Genomic DNA, 23714 nt, shown 5'->3' with positions numbered 1-23714 from the left:
CACTGTGTTATTACTTTATGTTTTGAAAGTGTAGTAGATAAATTATGAATGAAAAGATTACTGAAAGAGGTCTATGAATCCAGCTAGTTTTATTTGAGAATACCAAAGTAATAATTAGCATTGTTTGGGTTTTTTTTTTAATTTCTGTGTAAAATAATTCTTTAAAATTTAGCAAAAATATTCCTTAAAATGTTTTTTAATGTTTTTAATACTTGAAGTATTTTTTTTCACCTAGAGATATTAAACCTTTGAGTCATTTAGAAGCATTTAAAAAGTTTCAGGAGTACTTCAATGTGGTGCAGTGCTGACCTCTGTACCTTCAGTTAATGGCAATTAATAGCTCTACTGAGTTAGTTTCAGAAGGGCAGTAAGCTCTATAGCTGTTTGCTATGGGACTAAGGTCAGTTCTTGGTTCATTATGAGCTCTGAAAGATTTCATTACCCCCAGGCTCTTATTTTTTTTTTCTCGTTCATGAAAATTTTGTGTCATAGGCATATCTCTTCCGTGCTTTTTTGTCAATGTTTTATAATACTGTCTATAAATCTGGAACTGTGAGATTGTAAGTTTTAAATTTATAACCATCCTCACTGAGGGGGGGAAGTATAAAAAATAAAAATGCTAAAAATAGTTTGACACAAAGGGCTACCTCTGTGTCTGAATAGCAGCTTCTTGCACTGTCTCATGAAGCTTTTCAGCTTGCTTTTGCTTACACGAAGAGTAGGATGTTCTGAACTGGTACGCAAGGAACGCATTGTATTACTTTCTCTGCACAGGTCTCAGAAGGGCAATACAGGAAGTTGCATCTAGTTTTTCTCACCTGAAAGAAAAATATCGTATAACATGGCCAACAGAACAGCATTTGGAAACATCTTCCTAAAAGAAAATGTCTGATTCATTTCTAAATGTAAAATAAATCATAATATAATGTGATTTTTTCGTACTAACTCATCAGTTTATACTATATTCAAATCAAAATACTAAACTGGTACAGTCTCATAGTCCTTAACATTCAATCTTATTTTATTACTGAAGCCCTAACACTACCACTTTTGCTGACATTCAGCATCAGGAACTCCAGTGTGTTTTGCATAATCACGGTACATAACGATCCATTAAACCGCAGATTTCTGTAGGATAAAAACACCTGGTTCTGTATTATATTTTGTTGGCTGGGTGGCTGGTTAGCCTTTGTTACATAACTGCTCCCTGTGCTGGTGAAATGTAAAGGTCAATCTGAAATCAAGCAAATGCTTTGCTTAGGAATGAGCCACAGATACAAGTGTACTTCTTGTGATTACTTCCTAGTTGTTTTCCACTCATTTTCAGGATTCCTTGGAGATGTTTATTCTCCCAGAACAGTTTTTTGAAATATTTTGTTTGATAGCATTGTAAAAGTGTTTGTGGTAATTGTACCTGTAGATCATAGCAGTGATATATGAATTTAGTATCTACAGTAATTCTAGATCACTGAAAAGGAATCTAGCACAGCAAGAAGCCTATTACATGAACTTAGAAAGATATGAGAAATCATGAAGTTCTTGCCAGATATGGTACAGATATGATGAATACCATCACATGCTAAGTGAAAATACATACAGCCTGGATAAAACTGAATATTTATGGCACTTAGTATGCACATTTATTGTAAGCTTGAAAATGCGTAATACATAAATCACGTTATGGTACACAGGGAATTACTTGTAAAGTCTATTTCATGCAATTTCTGAGTACCAGTTAAAGGTACTTTACCACCTACTCTCTCAAATGATAGTCAAGCCTAATCTCTGTAGATTTATCTTGGAATAAAGAATTTTAAACCTGGGAATTCTCTCATTGCTCTCAATCCTATGCTACTCTTCCTTCAGTGTGTTATAATTATTTATATTCCCATATCAGAAATTTGTAAACTCAGAAGTATTTTCATGGATAAACATGAAACAAAGGAAATTTATTAACCTGGATCATTTGGCAAATACAAGAAGGAATTTCTGAAGTCTAATGTAATCTGTATGCTCTGTGCAAGTCCAGCAAAAACTAAACTTGTGGTTCTGAAATGTTTTGTGGCCAGTTACACTATTATTATTGTTGATTGCCATGAACCTTTACCAAGATGAGGGTGTTTGTTGCATGCCAGGAGGCTGCTGCTAGTACGACGGAGGTGGCCTGGAAGTCAGTGCTGGAGTGGTGTGCTGGTGGCACGTCCATCACATGTCCACTGTGCAGGGCCCCCCCTGTGATGGAGGGCTGGAGCAGGGAGATAGTTGTGGACCCATTGCTGCCTCTAGTCTTCTGGAAAGTCTAATGAGTCCATGGGGAGCTGTTGTTGATTCGTTTCTGTGCCTCTCTAAATCAGGTTTAGTTGAACAGATCATGTTCTCAGGCAGAACAAGAGGTCATGTGTTGGGTTCAGGCTTTCTCAAATTCAGTTCCAGTTCTTTTATTGAACAATAATAACTTTCTTTGACAATTTAACATTTAGGAGTTACCATAATTCTCTTAAAATCTGTTGGGTATATACTACTATACCCTGAAAATCTTCCATCAGGATAGATGTATATTCTATGTAACAAGTGGGTTTACTCAGCATTTCTTTAATAGATTCTAAAGTTATGAGTCTGTCTCTCTACCATCTGTATCAAGCACTGTTAGCAGCATTCTAACGGTGTTAGAGGGGACCCTTTAGATACTTCTGGAGCAAAATGGTGAAGTGCAGTACACAATTTATACTATGCAAGTTGCAGCTGTTATTGTCCAGACTTCTTAGCTGTGAAGGAAGATAGACTATGAGGTTGTAAAAATGCATGAAGGTTCAGGTTGCAAAAGTGGATGAGGATTTTGATGTTATCTAATTTTTGTTTCTATTTTTTGCTTCAGTGCTTTTTTCCTCTTCCTGTAATTTTATTCCATCACTGTAATGGTATGAGTACATTTGCAAAGAGGTACTTATATTTAATATGTTGTCTGTAGATATTTGGGTTTCCATTTGGATGGAAGCCTTAAAAAAATATTGCATTGATAAAGCACTTCTGATTGGCACCAGACATCAGTTTTAGTTATAGAAGCCCACTAATAGGTTTTGACAGGAGTCTGGATAAGTCTACTAAGTGCCTTTCAGATATGCCACGGAGTGATAAGCCATAGTACTGTCTTTATCCTAGATGTGTGTTCTTGAAAAGGAAGGCACATAATGAAATGTATTAATTACTTTGTCTTCTCTGCTGGCTGTGAATATATTGAATAAGTTAAAACAATCAGAGTTTTCTTAGTGTTAACAAAATGTTTAAGCATCTTGAGGTGAAGTTGGCAGCATGATAGAGACCATTTTTCTAAGCGTGTTTGACAACATTACGTCAACCATTCTGTTTCTCCCTTTTTTTTTTAGGTTTTACTGGGACTTAATCATGCTCATAATGATGGTTGGAAACCTTGTCATTATACCAGTTGGAATCACATTCTTCACAGAACAAACAACAACACCATGGATTATTTTCAATGTGGCATCAGACACTGTTTTTCTGTTGGACTTGATCATGAATTTTAGAACTGGGACTGTAAATGAAGACAGCTCTGAAATAATACTGGACCCTAAAATCATTAAAATGAATTACTTAAAAAGCTGGTTTGTGGTTGACTTCATCTCATCAATACCAGTGGATTATATCTTTCTCATTGTAGAAAAAGGAATGGATTCAGAGGTTTACAAGACAGCAAGAGCGCTGCGTATTGTGAGATTTACAAAAATCCTCAGCCTGTTACGTTTATTACGCCTTTCAAGACTGATTAGATACATACACCAGTGGGAAGAGGTAAGATTTATACGGTTATAACATAATTTTCTAAGATCTTATTCCTACAAAAACCGTGTCAAATCTCTCCAAAGAGCTACACAGGAACCAGAATGAAATAAAGAGTTTTAGTCACTGGTTAGTGTAATTACATACAGGTGCTAGTAGAAGAGCCTTTTTGGAAAAAAAAAAGCATAGAGTAACCATCTTCTCTCTGCTAACAACAGAGACCAAAAATATGTTTGGGACCATCAGCACAATAAGCATGGGTGGACTCCTCTTGAGAATATTAGAAATGTTAGCAACCACCTAAATCAACATTTGAGTTTGGTGACTAGCACTTAAAGTTATGAAGTTAATACTCTTATAATCACGGAGAACTTAAGATACATGTTCATATTTTTCTATTTCAGGAGAAATTGAAACCATTTATAATTGAGTAGATTTGTTAGAATGCTCGTTGTTTGAAGCCTATATGTAGACTGAATATATCAAATACTGACCTTCTTTATAACAAATGGGTAGTTCAAATTTTGAGCCTTCTAAATGGTCAACTCCACTATTTCCAGATCTGACGTTATGCTACCTGCCAAATTGGCATGGTGACATTTCCAGGAAATTACGACATTCCTTAATTTGGCATGTTCATGTCTAGGAAGTGTTTAATGCTTTGTCACATACCATCATGATTCAGTCATTTCATTTCTCGCCTGTTCCCATTTCCGTAGTTCTAAAACTCATATTTTAAGAGGAAGTGCTAAAAACATGGGAACAAAACCTACTGTTTTCTAAACCTTTCTTGTAGCAAGTGTAATGAGAATTATTTTGTAAAGCATTTTCATGGAAGCACTATTAAAACAGATTTCCCTAAATTTATTTACCTACTTTGATAAAGATTTATTTAATTCAGTGAATATTGAAGGATGATTTGGTACCATTTCTGATGCTTTTCCTGCTGGTTATCTCCAGTATTCACTTTATAGTTTAACAGAAACTTAAATGCGAAGCCATCTCACAAATAAAGTTAATTATACTTAAAAATGGCATGATGCTGGATGATACTAAATATCAAATGTCTAATAAATTTATAGTTGTTTCTCAGAAAGCTCCTGAAATAGGTCATTATTTTTTATTACTGTATTTTGTAAATTCTACTTCTTTTTGCCTCCCTCTAATACAGTGTAACTATGGTTTTGACACAGATATAGAGAACTGCAATTTTGTACTCAATTTAACTAAGGCAAATGATGAAGCATATTTTGCAGTTCTACCATAAAGCACTGCTTTTGTCTCCTCTCTGCTTTACAGAGAGACAACCTTCTGAAATGCGTTCAATGACATTATTTTCTGGCAGCTTGAGTTAATAGCTTGCCACTATAAAGCCCTACTAAGCAGAGAAATTAATACCTTTTTTTTTTTTTCCCTCTTCCATCTGTTGTCAAAGATAAATCATGTATTCTAAATCAAAAATACTTGAATTGACCACTAAGTGGGACTAGAAGTGTCCAGAGGATGTGGTCCAAACCAGCAATAGCTGGTGTTTGGTTCATTTAATCTTTAGCTAATGGCTGCTTGATTGCAACTTCACCTTTGATTCCACTAGTAAAACTTGTGAAGTATTTCTTGTAGGATACTTTATTTGACAAGTACTGAAAAATAAGTGGAGTCCATCTTTTTGTGTTTGATAACATATTATAGTGCTCCCTGGATCTTCTAAGGAAGGTGAAAGAGTCTGAAGGGCGTTTCTTTGGGTTTTTTTGAGCCTGCAATCAGACAGCAGCAAGAAGCTTGTTTGCTGCTTTTAAAAAAGATTTCTGATGACTGTGAGAGCATGCAAGAAGTGTTAAATATGTAGACTTGAATCAGGTTCTGATAAATCCCAAAATGAAATGTGTGCAAGAAAAAAATGTTCTCTTTTTTTTTTTTTGTTTGTTTAGCATTTTACAGATATCAGAAATGAAAGTGGTCATGGATTTTCATATTTGGCTATTGTTATCACAGTAGTTGATTATTACTTTGGATGTAGCTTGTGAAACTGTTCTGCATGGTGGCCCATTATCACTTTGGAGAAATTGTGTGTTATAGCATTGTAATGTTTTAAAACAGCAAAAAAAAAAATGCGTAGGGATGAACTTTGCTGAATTAGGAAACAATAGCTGGATAATTCCATAGGGTCAGTCAGTGAGGCTCTTGTTGCTGATATTAATCTTGTCTGTATTGTGTGTGTTTGCACACGCACAACAGGGAGCAACTGTTAGCTAATTTTTATGACACGGGACTGGAGCCTGTTTGTATGTGGTTGAAAGGATTTAATAGTTTTTGCACACGGGCTGACATGTTGGTTTTAAATGTAGTGCAGATAAATCTGAAATACTGTGTATTTGGATCCAGAATAATGAGCATTACGTCAAAGATACTGAGAGGACAGACAGAAAACTCATTCTTCATAACCTGCCAAGAGGATACTTCATGGAAAACTGAGTGATGAACAAACCAGGTTGTACAAGAAGGCTGTTATGCCGTTGAGGTACTTAAACATCCTCCAACAGAAAAGGCAGGTTGAAATTGTTTGAGCTTTTCCTTTTTTTGTATCAGATACCTGGACTTCAGTTGGTCAGTATCCTGAATTTTAAGATGAGTAGGTTCCTTTTCTTTATTTCCACATAATTTAAATCAATTAAATCAAGATCAAGCTGCTGACAGCCACATAGAGTAATACTGAGGTAAATAATGTATGCGTTTCAGAAGTTTTCTCCTTAGCTGTTATGAGGGAACCTAGCTATAGCCTGTGGTGCAATACATATGAAATATGATTGATATATTCATATCAGTCTGATGTTAATAGCTTATTGAAATGAATGATGCAATGGAAATGGGAAGAAACACTTTAGCAAAGGGACAGGAGATATGTTGGGAGTAATTAATTTACTGAATTTGCAAATTCACACTGTCCTAAAACTGCTTTTTAGCTACAGTATCTCATATTCCAGTCCTTTACAACTCAGATGTTGACAAGTAGATCATACACTTACTTAAACAAAATTATATACTATATCATGCAAGGAAAAATTTGTTATTTTAAGTTGGGGATTGCAGAAATTATACTTTTGCAGTAATTTCTCACAGCAGGTTTGTTTTGGACTTTTTTTTTTTTTTTTAGCATGGGTTCCTAAAAGGACTGAACAGGCCGTACTGGACATAATTCTTACTTACTTTAACTTACTGTACGAGACTGCTTAAGCTGCTGAGCCCTGAACGTTTTACATCGGTTTGCACACAACTAAGAAGTTATTCTTAGTTAAATATGCTTATATTAAACTGAACAATTCAAAATAAAAGATGTGAACAATTAGGAATAAATACTTTGTTACATGTCAAATGATATGCCACTTTGCTTTATATTTGTCTATGATATAAATTTATGGATTCTTTCAAATAACAATATTTTTCAAAAGCTGCTTAAAAAGCAGACTTCAATAGCTTTGCTTACAGCTATTCTAACCACAGGACAAGACATAGTTGATCTATGAGTAAATAGAAGGGTTACTTCTAAAACTGTACCCTAAGTCTTTCTCATTCTGAGATGTCCACTTATGTAGAATTAGAGCCAGTTTTGAAGTGACTGAATGCTTATTGCAAGATGCGCAATAAAGATTATGTTTTGCAAAAGATCATCTAGTAAAATATATGATAATTGTAAATTTCATCCATGTCATATTTTGGTTTGACTTGTACTGAAATCAGGTTTTCAATTTGTTAGATCTTTTCAATGTTCATAAATCTACATAAATGTTGATATCCATTCTAGCCGTTGCTAAAGCTCAGGTGTTTAATGAAACATATTTCTGGGCGTATTGCATAGATGTGTCATATTCTACTTTTTACTGGTTTATTTCTAATAATCACAGTAATGCTGATCCAGAAAATCTCATAAATACAAGCTTGCTTAAATGCTAAGCCTTACTAAAGTGCTTAAAAATTAAGTAAGTGTGTAAGAAAGTGTGTAATTTTGCCAAATTAGGCCCTACATTAACTATTTCATCTGTTGCTTCTACACTACCAACCCTAATTATCACAGATCACCACTAGGTGTCCTCTGCTTGTTGTTCTGCTTGTTGCCAACAGTACAGAAATACATATTATGTGTATATGACGTTGAGTCATTATTGTTGCCTAAATAATAATGTTGTTAAGAACACTTGTGTTATCCGGACAAGAGAAGACAATTCTTACTTCCGTAGCCCGCTGTTTCCGTGGTAGGTATACAGATTACTTTTGTCCCCTGTAGAAAATCAAACTACTTTTTCTTTCCCCTACAGCTGAGTGAAAAGTCAAGGTTTTTTTATCTCTTCTTTTGATCTCTGACTGGGGAACTGTGGTGAGAAGGAAGAGATAATGAGTTAGGTGGGTACTTGGTAGTTCTGGATGAAAACATCTTTACTGATTGGAAGATTGATTTTATTTTACTTTAACAAGATTGTGTCTGCAAGACATGGGGTTTTCCTGTCAACGATGGTGTTACACAGTTTAACTTACTTTTAAAATTAATGTTCTTATGTAAATGGGAGGTGACATAATATCTTTTTTCTTTCTTATCATTGAGTTTTAATTCCTTCCCTCCAAGGAGATAGTTTAAAATATATTTTCTAGGCGCTGTGAAGTTGTGTGAATTAGTGACGTACTGCAAATAAACATAACAGTAGAGGCAATTTTGAAGTAAATTAGCTTAAAGTAAATTACTTAAAAGTAAATGTAGCTGTAATTGCCTATTACAGATGCATCAATCAAATGTGAGTTGTCTAGCTCATAAAGAGTGAGGATAGAAGATTTGTTAAATAACTCTGGGGGAAGTCCACCTTCTTATACTGGCACAAAGCCTGTGAATTCTGCAACAAACCCTCTGTATTGATGTCTTCTGCCTTCCTACCATTAAGAAGATGGAAGTAGAAGAAAAACTCTATTTTCTGTGAATTTCTACAGGAAGGAAATAGAAAAGCAACTTTTGCATTCTTTTGGAAAGTTGTGCTTGAAAAATGTGTCTTTGTCTTATGTATAAATCAGTGAATTTGTGTCCTCCTGTCATTCTTTGAGCTCAGAGGGCAACTGAATACCATGCAGCCTCTCACTCAGCCCTTCTTCCCCTGTGCTGAGAAGGAGGAAAGCAAAAGACCCAGGAAGTTGAGATAAAGACAGGGAGGGATGACCTCATCCTTTAAGGCACAGGCAAGAAACAGTTTTGTTAGGGGAACTAAAAAAAGAACATAAAATTTAATACAGACATTAACAACAACACGTAATAGACAGACTAGGACCGTGAGAAGCATTAGCATATCCTGGAAACATCTTTCCCCATCCTTCTCTTCTTCCCAGGCTCAGCTTTACTCATGATATCTCCTCCTCTCCCCCAGCGGTGCAGGGGGCAGGGAATGAGGGGTGCGATCAATCCTGCTGCCTCTTCCACCTCAGGGAGGGGAGAACTTCTGGCATTCCTCCACTGTTCCCCCTCTCACAGGAGACAGTTCTCCACAAACTCTGACATGAGTCACTCCCACAGACGTGTGGGTCACCCTCGCGTGTTGCAGTTCTCCCAGCGCTGAACTACAACAGTCAGGCCTTCTTCCCATGGGGTCCCAGCCTTCTTCGGGTGCAGTCACCTGGGTCAGCGTGGGGCCCCCCCACAGGCTGCAAATCAGCATCTGCTCCACCGTAGACCCCCATGGGTTGGTGGGGAGTGTGGGGGGCAGCCCTGTGGTCTCACCACGGGATACAGGGGAGTCTCTGCTCTGGCGCAGCTCCCCCTCTTCTCCTCCTTTCTTGCGCTGACCTCAGTGTTCATAGAGATGTTCTTGCAAATCCTCCTCACAACTCCCCCAACTCCTCCCAGGTTCTCCTTCTTAAATACATTATTGCAGAGGTGCAGCTAATTGGCCCTGCCTTGGTGAAAAGGTGGGTCCAACATGGAATTGGGGGAGCTTCTCACAGGGGACCACTGCTGTAGCCCCCTCCCCTGCTACGAAAACCCTCGGCCATTCACTCAAACCAGGACACCTCTCACATAAAGTCTATAGCTGGGATCCAGTTTTGTGAATCAATGAGAAATATCAAAAGCCCAAGCTATTTGACAGTTTCTTTGTTTTTTTTTTTTCCCAACAAAGTGTTCCCTAGTAGGGCTAAGTAAGCACGCAAACCATGGTGAATCATTCATGTTGTTGTTTAGTGTGTAGTGTGCAGATACTTGCTTGTGAACGTCTTACACAGCTGACCTCCATTTTGTGCTGGGCTGTATCTCAGACACCTGCGAGGTTTGCTTAGGGCTTTCCCCTTGGTCTGCAGTCTTCCCTGTCAGATGAAGCTGTTGTCCTGTGTGCTTGACATGTGCAGACCAGTTCCCCAGCTCCGCCTCTTGCGTAACCTAGAAGGAAAAAACCCCATGCTGTTTGCTTGCAGTTTGAATTGCAAAATCTAAGAGTGCTCCTTGCTCAATATAGCTATGGCGGAAGGGGAGCTGTGTAGCTTCATCAGAGCAGAGGGTTGCTCAGTCAGGCTCCCCAGAGGAAACACATTCCTTTTGTGCTCAGAGTTGTGCTGGCTGTCAGTTTGTTACTGGGTGAGATTCACAGTGCTGGTATTCCTTCCTAATTCAGTTGGGAGGTTGGCTAATGGATAGTCTGTCTCTGTGACAGCAATTGAGAGCAAGGTATTTTATCTGCAGTCTCTGATCCTATAGAGCCAGAACACTGATTACTAGCCCTTTTCCTTCTCTACTTAAAATTAGTGTTAAAGGCAGTTTCTTTGATGCTGGTGAGGCTGTCAATATTAATGTCTTGATAGTGTAGTTCTGTTTTGCTAAATATAATTTGCTTATATGGGTAGAACTAAAATGATTGATAAGATACTTAAATAATACCGAAATTAAAAAAAAAAAAGACCCAGTATGAAAGAACATGTGAATTGAAACATTTTTCTAGGAGCAAAAATCAGTCTTATATAGATATGCTAGCCTTAATGCTGTTAATTTTTTCTTCTCTGTCATGTAACTTGCAAGCTATTATCGGTGCCTGGGAAGCTGCTAGAGCAGCTCATCCTGAGTACCATCACACAACACATGTGGGACAACCAGATGATCAGGCCCAGTCAGCATGGGTTTATGAAAGGCAGGTCCTGTTTGACAAACCTGATCTCCTTCTGCGACAGGGCGACCTGCTTATTGGATGAGGGAAAGGCTGTGGATGTTGTTTACCTTGACTTCAGTAAGGCCTTTGACACCGTTTCCCACAGCATTTTCCTGGTGAAACTGGCTGCTCGTGGCTTGGATGGGCACACGCTTTGCTGGGTAAAAAACTGGCTGGATGGCCGGGCCCAAAGAGTTGTGGTGAACGGAGTTAAATCCAGTTGGCGGCCGGTCACAAGTGGTGTCCCCCAGGGATCGGTTTTGGGGCCACTCCCGTTTAACATCTTTATTGATGATCTAGACGAGGGGATTGAGTGCACCCTCAGTAAGTTTGCAGATGACACCAAGTTGGGTGGGAGTGTTGATCTGCTCGAGGGTAGGGAGGCTCTGCAGAGAGACCTGGACAGGCTGGAGCGATGGGCTGAGGCCAACTGTAGGAGTTTCAATAAGGCCAAATGCCGGGTGCTGCACTTGGGCCACAACAACCCCCAGCAGCGCTACAGGCTTGGGGAGGAGTGGCTGGAGAGCTGCCAGTCAGAGAGGGACCTGGGGGTGTTGATTGACAGCCGGCTGAACAGGAGCCAGCAGTGTGCCCAGGTGGCCAAGAAGGTCAATGGCATCCTGGCTTGTGTCAGAAATAGTGTGGCCAGCAGGGACAGGGAAGTGATCTTACCCCTGGACTCGGCACTGGTGAGGCCGCACCTCGATTCCTGTGTTCAGTTTTGGGCCCCTCACTACAAAAAGGACATTGAATTACTCGAGCGTGTCCAGAGAAGGGCACCGAAGCTGGTGAAGGGTCTGGAGCACATGTCGTACGAGGAGCGGCTGAGGGAACTGGGGTTGTTTAGTCTGGAGAAGAGGAGGCTGAGGGGAGACCTCATCGCCCTCTACAACTACCTGAAAGGAGGTTGCAGAGAGCTGGGGATGAGTCTCTTTAACCAAGTAACAAGCAACAGGACAAGAGGGAATGGCCTCAAGTTGCACCAGGGAAGGTTTAGACTGGATATTAGGAAGCATTTCTTTCCAGAACGGGTTGTTAGGCGTTGGAATGGGCTGCCCAGGGAGGTGGTGGAGTCCCCATCCCTGGAGGTGTTCAAGAGACAGGTTGACATAGCACTTAGGAATATGGTGTAGTTGGGAAGTGTCAGTGTTAGGTTAATGGTTGGACTGGATGATCTTCAAGGTACTTTCCAACCTAGACGATTCTGTGATCTGTGGTTTGCTAAACAGAACACCTAATACAATCTTTACTAAACTGGTAATGTTCTAAATGGGAAATTATAATGGAACTCATTTCACATAGACCTTTTTATTTACACAGAACCATCCATATTTTAACATTAGATGGGTAAAGTGTGCTCAGTTGTGCTTTTTCATTTATTTCAATGAAAATGATTTATTTGAGAAAGGTATGTATCATTGCAGCTAAAGCATGCATCCATGAAATATCAGTGACAGATGATGGAGGATGCTCTCAGGTTTTTATTTTTCACTCTTTAAATTCTGTACAACAGTAGGAAAATACACATAACTGATAGAGACAATTAGAAGGCATTATGATCCATGGTCTCTGAATAATCGAATACTAACTGCCGAAAAAGAACAGCACATTTATAGAGCAAGCAATTACTGAAATGCAAGCAAGATGTAGAATATTCTGTTTTTTAATTTTCTACTTTATGGTATACACATAATCACTTTCATGGAAAGAATAACCCATGCCCCTGCAGAGTAAATAGGAAGTATTACGAGTGTAGTGTCTCACTTCATCTTTTTACCCCCTTTTAAGACTGTGCAAACTGAACTGCCTTTCTTTTGTGCCTGCCCCAAGAGAGTAATTGTGTGGCGATGTTGTTTTCCCTGGAAGATAAACCATGTAGAACATACCCTGAGATGAATTTCCCTGAACTCAAATGTTGGAAGATAATGTTTTCTTCTTTATATGAGTTTTGTCTGGCTTCTATGGGAACAGGCCTGTTGCTGGGAGTCTTGGCTGTAGACCCAAGAAGGTGGGTTCACCCCTGCAGTAGCATATCTAGGTAATGCCAATCAGTCAGTTTTGAAAATGATCAGAACTGAGTCAGCCTGTCTTTGACACTGAAGTATAACACATGTTTTTTAGAAGAGTTTTTTAAAGTCTAATTTGTTGTTCATTATTTTTTAAGCCATTCTGGACATAATTCCTTGTTTCGCACTTGCTAGAGCTTGCACACATTACTCCTGTCTGCAGATTTGGAAAAAAGGCTCTTGTTCTTCCATCCTAGGCTGTTAACACAAGCAGAAAGCTTGCATAGCTTTCACAGGGTAACGGCCTGATGGATACATCCCATGTGAGGTAAAGCAGGGAGGTTGGGGATGTTCAGTGCTCTTGCGAGACAGAGCTGCTGGCTGCTCACTATGTCATCCCACTCCCTCCCTGGAGCTGAAGAGCCATCTGAAAAGGTGATAACGGTGAAAGAGCTGTTTGGACGGACCCCGGTCTGGATTGTGGTTCATCATTCGGACACTGTGATACCGCAGAGTCCTTCCCATGGTGAGCACATGGGTTACAAGCTACCTCTGCTTCCTGCAGTGATGAGACAGAAGGGAAACCTGTGAATTGGATTTTTCAGTTTCTTCCAATGTATTTTAAGAAGAATGACAATTTTAGTGTTGTTCTTTGCAGGCTAAACACAATCCATTCAGGTAGCTCTGCATTTTCATCTTTGTGTTAATAGTGACCAGTTCAGAATGACTGTTTACACTTCTAAATTACTCAGCAACAGTAATTTAACTGAAGGATATTCTCAGCTTGTCGCTAATGCCTTGTAAGATCCTTCCCCGCTGTGTTTGTTTGCATAATACGCATAGATCTTTGCACGTAAAGAAGTCATTTTAAAATACCTTAGATTTGCGCACAGATTTTTATTTGTCTTGTTTTATTCTTTGTGTAGCTGCTAGAGCAAGTCATCCTTAGAGACTGTTAGGGATACGTTATAGCCATTTTATGCTGTCCTAAATAAACTTACTTTTAAAATAATTTTTTAGAAGACAAATTTGAAGCTGGGTTGCTAGTCTACATGGTAAAATGTGCCCAGTTATCAGTTGAAATGGGAGACTTTTAATCCACTGTAATAATATTTAATACATTATTTATTTATTTATTAAAGAAAGCTACAAGATGTCCTTACAGGGTGTCATTGAAAGCTGAGGAGGAAGTTATATATGAAAAATAAATCAGAAAAGTGTACCTTTAGAAGCTAGGTAGGAACAATTTTAATCTTTTCCTAACATTTGGCTACAAGAGGCATTTCATTTCTAAATTAAGTAATCATGTATTAAAGGGTGGAAAGATAATGCTTTAGATTTCAAGTTGATATATTTCTGTGTTCTGCTTTAAGGAGAAAGTTGTCAGTTGCTGTGAACAACTTTTGAAATAAAAAAAAAAAAAAACAAACTCCACAACTGCATTCTCTTGTTCTCTTATGTGGAGAACAGTGTGCTGGTGAATTTTGTGGGAGAGCATTTCCTCATCTCAGAAAGGTCTGAGAGGTAGAAAAGGGAGGTATCTGCAGAACTTGTGCTGGGCCGTACTGGGTAGACCATCCATGCACTGTTGACTTCATTTATTCTCACAGTCTGTCATGTTCCTTAGCTCATCTGGGCATTTTATCAAATAAACCCAGGAGTGAAATGGTATAGCATTTACTGCATGTCAATGGGTTGAGGGTCATATTCTGATTTTGATCAAATTTGACTACCTTCTAATACAATAAAATAGCTGGGACGGTACTTAAGTAGGTTTCTGTTGTTATGGCTCCCACTGAGGACAATGGAATAGTGGTTTAATGGTTAATTAGGAACAAGGTTCTGCTTTATAAGGATAAAATGGTCTGAATTAACCACTTAGGGAGTAAGATGCAACTGTATAAACCTGTTCAGAGTGGTCTAAGGAACTCAGATGGCAGTGTAGAAATGGCTTTTTCAGCTGCAAGTTATATTTAATGAGTTATTTCTAACCTGAATCTCATGGAGTTTATTCCAAATAACCATGACATTATCCCATATGTGTAATGTATGATTTAAATATAGTTGTGACCTGAAAAGAACAGGAAAATAACCTAATTCAGAGATTGTGCTCCTTGCTTCCAAGCACAAATGAAGGCTGTGATTGAACTGTTACTCTCCTCACCATGCTGCATTGAGAACATGCTTTATTTCTCACCTTTTTAATTTTTCTTAACCCAGACGTGTTTTACCATAGCCTTTCCATGTGTCTAGGCTTAGAGTGTTTTCTTCTATCTATTATGTTCTTAAAACAGCTCTTTTTTTCAGCCTCTCTCCTCTTAGAACCAACAGCAACAAGCTTAACTACGCATCTGCTTACTTGATATTGTGCCTTGTAGTTTCACTGCCTTTCTTTCGAGTAAATGTAACTTGTTATTGATCTGGCGGGACCCGCTGCCATGCAATGTTTTTGGTGTCATTTCAGTCTTGGTGTTGTGTGACAAAATGGTATGCAACATTGAAGATCCTGCTTTGCATCCAAGTGAGCTCTCCTAGGTGAGGAGCTGTGACAGTAGAGTCCTGTATAGCACGTGTATATTCTCCCTGTACATACATTGGAGAAACCATCTAAAAAAGTGAAAGCAGCTGAATGGCTAATTATGATATAACTGCTGTAATCTTTGCAAGAGCCATGGACTTCGTACAACTGGGCTGCCTGTAGAAGAGAGGAAAGATGTGACTGTCAAAAAAAAAAAAAAAAAAAAGTGAGAAAATAATGGTAATCCAAACAAATGTGCATGTACATATTGATGTGAATATGTCTCCAAGTGTGAAGGTTCCTAACAGCATTTCTGTACCTCTGAATAGAAACCAAAGAAAATAGTCCTATTTACAATTTTTATCTCTCCAGATTAATTCTCCATGCGTCATATGCTCAGTTTACTTTAAGTGACTGGCAATATTCAAAGACTCACGACCAGCAAAGTTTATCTCCACTAAAAACTGTTAAGTTTTGCTGCTGAGTTGATGCTTCTGTTCATATTTTTAAGATAGTGGCATACAAGATTTATGACCAAAACCTCAACCTGAAGAGCAAAAATTCTGGGTGTAATTTAAAATTAATCTGTTTCTAAGAGCACCTTCCTGTGGGATTCCCAAAGGACATTATTGAATAAGGTGTATTAGTTCTCTTCAGGATGATCAATTCTTCCCTCAACCAAAGACGTGAATTATGTCTTCATCTGTCTCAAAAATGACAGGGCATCCCACATGAGAATTGTTTTCCAGCTGGGAAAATTTAATGTCAGATGTGTTTTAACGAGGAAGTGGAAAAAAATGAAAAGCAACTGAAATGTAATTTCAACAGGCAAGGGGTAACTTCTAGAACTGCTGCATTGTTTTGATCACCAAGAAATTGTAAGATACTGAACCCAAATAAATAACTTACATTTTTCTCGCAGAGACTTTGTGATGAACTAAACAAAACACTGTTTTTCCTTCAGCATCAGTCGTGTGAACACTCTTCTTTCCATCATTTATTTTGCCCATGGCAAAACCAACCTATACCATAAAAGTGTTTTTCTTTGTCCTTTTTATTATGTGACAATTTCGGTAACTTAATACACAGCTTAGACCTATGTGGATATTTACTTGTATTTCTGTTAATTTTTGCATATTACAAATATCTATGTTTATTTATCTAAAAATAGTATAAAAGAAATCAGTCTGCATATTGGGGTTCTTAATTGACGTAGTAACTGACAGGCACTGGAAATGAAAGTGTCAAGATACTTTGCATGAATAGAATTGATACCAACACTAACTTTTTAATCAAAGTAAATCCATGAAGAAATAGCTTATTTTTCAAATAATTATAAAACAATTTCCAATAGAATTTTGCATGCTTTCTTCCTTTTCAGTTAACCCTTCCATTGTTCTTCCCATGGAAGCTAGTGAAAATAAAATTAATCAACACCAAGATTTTTACATATACCGTTTTTCCTTCTGTTAACATAATTGATTGACTTACTAGTTCCTGTCAACTCTTGTTTAACAGTTAAGTAAGTTTATGTTTGAGGTAGAAGCACTTTTTTATTTATTTATTTTTTTTTACCTGAGCAGAATATTTAGAAGTGGTAGCATTTGACAGCAGCTATACTGGATGCTGTCCTCCTGACACAGCAATTCCCATACTGTCTGCTTCAGTCACTGACTAGTGCTCTTTAGGGTGAGAAAGTAAGTTTGACAGGTTTGGATTTTGCCTTTGGGAAACTCTGTCTTCCCCTTTTTAGATGTGTGTGATTCCTTTGTGTAAAGTGAACATAGTCTGAAAACCAGCTGAAGACGTGAGCTCTTCAGCTACATCATAATTTTAAAACTACGTATGTCTGTGTTGAACAACCTAGTTAAAGCTAAGAATTGGAAATCATTGTGACAGTACACTAGCATAAATGATGGCCATTATCTGTTACAGAGATATGTGAACATCTTTTTATTTGACCTCTCATCTATTTTAAGATGGTTCATCTAGTGAATCGGGGTTTTTTTCATATTTTTGAATGGACAATGAAAGATGGTCAGTTCAGCACTGAAATGCAGAAGGAAGTGTCTAAAATTAAAATTTTTAGTTTTTTGTTAGTTATCTGAGTACAGAAATTTGTTTCTCCCTTCATTTAAACAGTCTTGAAACTTACAGTCCCACGAGTCATGATCATGGTCCTATAGGTTTCCTTCCACTTTCTGTAAAAGTTTTTCTCTGATGTGAATATCATAATGCTCTCTCGAAGTAGTGATTATCTCATTCAGAATTAGAAAATTTAGCCCAGTAGTGGACTGTCATCTGACCAGTGCAAAATAACTCCTCACACAGTAAAAAACCTGTAACTTTTTGCTAAGTCATGAGATATTTAATGCTTGAATTTCAGAATTATTATACATGTTTGAGAATTCTCTTTTTCCTTTAGTTCTCCTTTTTTGATCGAGAGCTTTCTGGAACAACAGTGCACCTCTAGCTCTATGTTCTGGTGCTAAATATACTCAAAAAATGTAATACTATATTAATCATTATGCATGCTAAAGCTAGGGAAGAGGAGAGGAGGGGAAAAAAATGAAAATCTGGCAAGAGAAGGGGCAGGCAACCTCATGCCTATAAATTATTTTTTTGTTTGTAACTGGTGCTTGTTGTTAGCTGCTGCTGTCTAGAAAACCAGTATCAGAAAGCTCATCTGTGATACTTTCCTTGATTACCATCTTTTAGTTTAAGCTATGTGAAAATTATACAGGTGATATGACTGGTGGTAACACAGACCTGTTTGAATTGTGTCCACTGACACCCAGTGAAAACTCCATTTGTTTCTCCCCAACTGTGTTCTTGTAATTGCAAATACTCATCAGAATCAGCCCAATGAAAAAGAAACAAGGCTGGTGGCACCTCACAAGAAAATGTCTTTCTGAATTCCTAAGAGAGAAAGTATATTCGATATAACTTCTACTTAATCTGGTAAATAGTGCTTTTATTAATTTTATGTGTAAATATTTAAAAAATATTTTCATTTTTGTTGTGGAAAGAATGGCTGATCTTCACAGAAATCATAACTACGTCTGGTTAGTTTAGGCAGTTTAGGACGCTGGAAATCATGATGTCTGATATTTTCTCTCAAGAATTCTTGAAGACTTACTAGCCTTCAACTACACTTAGCTTAGTTTTTTCTCAATTTTTCTTAACAGCCACCATCTTTAATCTGTGTTTATGTTTTGGGACTCCAGTTTTGACTGGTATCTCCAGGTTTGCAGCAATATTATTATAATCTAATAACTGAATTAATTAATAAACTACAAAGGAATATTCTTGCTGGTCGTCAAGCCAGGTCAATTGCCATGTTCTAATTCTTGGAGGTCCATGAATCTTTGGTTGTCTGGGTTGCTTAGGGCAGTTTGGGACAGGTGTAGAAGCAGCTTTCCAGCTACCTAAAAGACTTCAGGTAGGGTCAGAAGCACACAGCCCTCAACCCCATCAGGGGTAGGCAGCAGCCGACCTGGACTGTTGTGATCACTATACTTGGGACTGAAGTGTCACAAGTGCAGTATTTGCACCGTTTCCCCTCTCCATTTGCACATATGTAACATTTTGCGTGTGCTATAGGTAGATACTATTTTGGGGCCTGACAGCTTTCTTTTCACTGGTTGATTTATGTTTGAAGATATGATTTAGGAATACAGAGATATAAATCTGTTAAACAGCTTTTACCATTTTCACATTTCTGATCTTTTACATGGATACAATGTACATGTAGGTAGAACAAAATGCAGGTTACTAGATGTAATTGATTTTGTTCTACCTACATTATCAAACTGTAGTTTGTTTTTAAATTGAGCTACAAATGACTTGAGTGACATCCAGCTGGTTTTTCACACTGAGAAGTATGCCCTCTGACATTTATCCTCCAATATCTTTTCAGTCCCCCACCTCTTCCTTTATGTCACGTAAGTGTCTTGCAAAGACAGAAAGCCTGTGCTCTGTGTCCTGTGCTCACAGGCAGTGGCTGTGGAGGGTGAAATCCTGTTACAGAATTTGTAGCTCCAAGTCCCTTGTCTGTTTCCATAGCTGACAATGTAAAGCACGAGAGGTTTAGTGACAGTTTTTACTTAGACTAATACAAATGAGCATACCAAGAAGACATATGCTTCAGTTTATTTTCTTACAGTTGGAAACAAAAGATAGAAAATCAGTTTTCTAAACTTGTCATATTTGCTGAGTATTTTTGCAAGCCATCCCAGATGTAAGCTACAAAATGTCAAGTTGTTCCAATCATCAGATTTATTCCCCATTAAAAATTTTCCCCTATAGTAGCAGTGTTTTATTTTATAAAAGGAAACAAGCCCAAGAAAGTCTACTAAATCATCCACTAATGTCTTTAAGAAAGGAAGGAGGAGACTGTGAATCCCTTCCCTCCTTGGTCTGAAGGGCTTCAGGCAGGGTTGGCATGGGACAAGGTTTGCACTGGCACACTGCCCTACCTGACTCGACGCGATTCCTTGTGCTGGGCCAAGCGCCTAATGGAGTGTGTGGCTCTGCCCTCTTGGTGGGAGCACTCATGCCGACAAGAGGCAGCATGGGTATATGTTAGTTTTATGGAATGACTGTTTCATGACACACACAGAAAGGTCAATGCATCAGCCCTGATATTTCCCATCGACTAGCTGTCAGCAGATCTGTGCTCCCCATTACAACTCTTAGCAGCACCATCTGAAGTGTCCATCTCTCTCCAAAAATTGGGCACGGAGCCCAGACACCCATTAAGCACTGGAGAGCAAACACTTCAAAATAGGGGCCTTCTTAGACTTGGCTATTAGAGCTAGTCTCGAGCTCCTAGCCAGTGATAGCGTTGAGAATTTACTTGTGTACAGAAGAAAAGGTTCATGACCTGAAGAGAATGAAAAGGTGAAGCTCATATAGTTTTGCCTTGTAATATTTTTAATTCAGTGATTCAGTCTGTTCATCTCAACTGAATTAAAGGAGACTGCGCTAATGGATATTGGAGAATTTTCCATGTAACTGATGGAAACTTTGGAGTCTCCTCAAGACTTACCTTGCTGACCCATTTCATTCTTGTGCAACAGGAAAAATAGGTACGCCTGCTGAAAAGCTATTTTAAATATGGAACAGAAGAATTAATCTAGCCTTTTTGAACTTTTCTTTTTAAGTTACTCTTAAGTTTAAATGTAAAGCATGTTCTCAGACTGTGCCAGAGCTTTGCAGAAGTACTGCTAGCATTCTGTTACATTAGATGAGGTTCTCAGAATATTTCTAAAGTAGCAGGCAAATACTGATTAAGTAGTATTCTCCTCACAGTGTTTTCCATGGCAGATCACATATTTGTACTTGAAAACCAGTTACGTATTCTGTGTTGTGTGCTGTGAAAGATTTATCATAGATTTCCTGTATATGGGGAGAAGAGTTCATCAGCTCACTAGCGTTAGTTGATGAACACTACTCTGTAGGTAGAACAAAATTAATTATAACTCTTAGGTGGATAGAGGTATTTCAAAATCATGAGATGATTTGGCCCATTTCTAGACTTCCAACCTTCTAGTTACTATGTCTAGTTTAGAAAAAAATACTACTTCTACCAATGAAAAAAGCACATTTTAATAAGCCTTTTAACCTAAAGTGCTCAATGTGAAGTTTTATGATAATGCATAAAAAAGCATGTCTCTGTAGAAGCTTGGTGACTTAATCTACCTCTTGGTTGAAAGTGTGATGAGATAAACTATTGGGAATTGAAAAATGATAAAAGGTGGTCTAACATTGACAAAGATCTGCTGCCCTGGTAACTAATCAGTATAAGAAGAAACAGTGAGCCAAAATAGCTCAGAAAAATGGAGTATTAGATTAAAAAGGCTGAGGTAAAAATCTGCATACCTTTAAAGCAATGCCTGACATGGCGTATCTTTTATACTGTGCTTCAAAATGCATTTCTACCCTAAGTAACAGCTTTGTAATTCATAGTACTGTCTTTGCCGGCATGTGAAAATACTGTACTCTGCCTTTTAGTCATGCTAAGTGTACCAGCATCAGTAAAGGCTGCTATTCTGTCTGTTGTAAGTTAATGTTTCTTTCACTGTTTACAATTTCTTCCACTGAAATACAGTTTCAAATGCAGTTTCTATTGCACATGTCCTGTGACCTTGGGTGATTTTGCCTATACTATGCACTATCAACAACTTTTAAAGTTGGGGTTTTTTTTCCAAAACATGACATGTATTCGGGGTTCTTGATTTGCCATATCTTTCCTTCATTCCTTGAGTTATCTCCAAGTGGACTTCCAAATGTGAGATTCCTAAAATCAGTAGGCAGCTGAAGATTCCCCTTCCTTCACAGTTGCTTGTTTGCTATGATGTTCTTGGCATGTAAAAATGCCTTGTAAGGTGCAAGGTTGTATTGCCCTGTCTCAGCCAATGCCTAGATGGTCAGCACTTTTTAAATTGGGAACCAGTTGGGGTTTGGCATTCTCAGGGTAATGCAGATTGGCTTATAACCTTGACATAGTTGATAGCAATCCAGAATGATATTTAATATATACCAGTGCTTACATTTAATTGCTGTCAGTGATTTCCCTGGTGCTATAGCACCACTCTTCAGCAAAGTGTTACAAATTCACTTTGTTCTATGCCTTTTAGGAATGCCATGGATATGAGGTTGTGACTCAGCAGTGGTCAGAAAGGATGGCTGAAATGTTCTTTTTCTTTGTAGTGCAGATTACCTATCACAGATCCTTGATCCATCAGTATTCACACTTCTGTATCTTTTCATCCTGTTTACTCCTGCGAGATCAATGGGGTTACATATGGGGTCTCTATACCTAACAGGTCTTTTAAGAACTTGAATAGGCTGTTAAGAGATAAGCTCTTTTTGATGCTCTGCTGATCTTACTCCCTTTTGACCACAACAAGCCCAGTGTTAAATGTACCCTGCATCTACTATGTGTTTGAGATCGCTACAGTTCTTAGGCAAGTAGAATTACACTCTGTTGCATTTGAGTGCAGTTGATAGGGAGCTGCTGTATGCCTTGCAGATCACCTATTCCTTTCTATTAATGTTTCTGTGAGCATTGTCTAATGCTAGCCAATTCAATATTTTGTTTCTTAAGTCTTGTGCTCAAGTTACTTGGAACTGATTTGTTTTGTTTTGTTGTTTTGTTTTGTTTTGTTGTTTTTTTTTTCCCTCTGCAGAAGTATTATGTAACATTAATTGTTTTATTTTGGTATGTTTTCTTATTATTTGTTAAAGACCTTTTAAAGAAATCCAAGTTTTACTAATGTTATGAAACATTCAGTTCTTCTGGGGAACATCGTTGTATCCTACAGTCTGCATTTTGGAGCACTTGACAGACTTTTAGGTTTCAGGGCTGAAACAGAATACTTTGAAGACAGTTTGAAGGCTTGAATTTGAATATAGCAAATTCTAAAGAGAAGATAGGCTTCATGTGCTTTTAATAGCCTGTATTTCTGAGAAGACTATCACCCACCAAATATTATTTCAAAAAGAGCTTTTTCAGAGTTTTCAAACACAAGTAGAGCTTTGTTGGGTCTGAGTTCTTTCTTCATAACATCTTAAATTTAGTGATTATATTCAAGATAGAATTATGAGGGAATCCCATGAATAAGTGTATAGGGAGGGAGGGGGCACTGGGAAATTCCCAGGAGGTCTGTCTGTTGTAACGCTTCCTTGAAGATGCTTTATGATACAAATTTTTCTTTTCAGTTCTATGAGTGATGTAAAAATAATGAAAAATGCAACTGTGTTGGGTAGCTATAAGGCCAGCGAGCTTCAGTTTCTTGGAAAAACATATTTAAAATTAATAATATTTTTGGTCTTTATGAATGGCATGTTCCATGCATATAACTTGTTTGGGCCTGGATGTTATTTTGTCCACCTTTTCTTTTTCTTTGGTAGAAGGCAGTAGAGAGGTTACTGTATTCAACAGAAGTACAATTCCACAATTAGACTGTTAAATATTCCTTACCCATTAGTAGGGATTTTATTTTCTTATTCTGCTATTTTTATGTACCATAGACAATTCCAGTAACAGCAGTAGCAATGTCTGACCTTGTGTTGTAACACACCCAAGTGGCATGCCAATCTTGCCTTCATTTTGGCAGTGATAAGTTAAGGCTCTAGGATAATTAGAGCTGGCATTTTCTGCAAATGTGAGCTTTCACAGAGGATGCCAAGTCATGGTTGCCAATAATAATAATAATAATAATAATA

General features: G+C 37.9%; 1 protein-coding gene across 1 annotated transcript in view; it reads left to right on the top strand.

The window, feature by feature from the left end:
* HCN1 (hyperpolarization activated cyclic nucleotide gated potassium channel 1) overlaps positions 1-23714 on the top strand; it is a 207816-nt gene that overhangs the window by 21082 nt on the left and 163020 nt on the right. The window contains exon 2 of the mRNA XM_074813024.1: positions 3384-3807. Coding sequence (XP_074669125.1) covers positions 3384-3807 — 424 coding nt within the window. The remainder of the gene's footprint in view (positions 1-3383; positions 3808-23714) is intronic.

Source organism: Strix aluco, chromosome Z (genome assembly GCF_031877795.1).
Source record: "Strix aluco isolate bStrAlu1 chromosome Z, bStrAlu1.hap1, whole genome shotgun sequence".
Taxonomy (NCBI): Eukaryota; Metazoa; Chordata; class Aves; order Strigiformes; family Strigidae; genus Strix; species Strix aluco.
The sequence above is the reverse complement of the archived record's forward strand: the minus strand, read 5'-3'. Positions and strand labels throughout refer to the sequence as shown.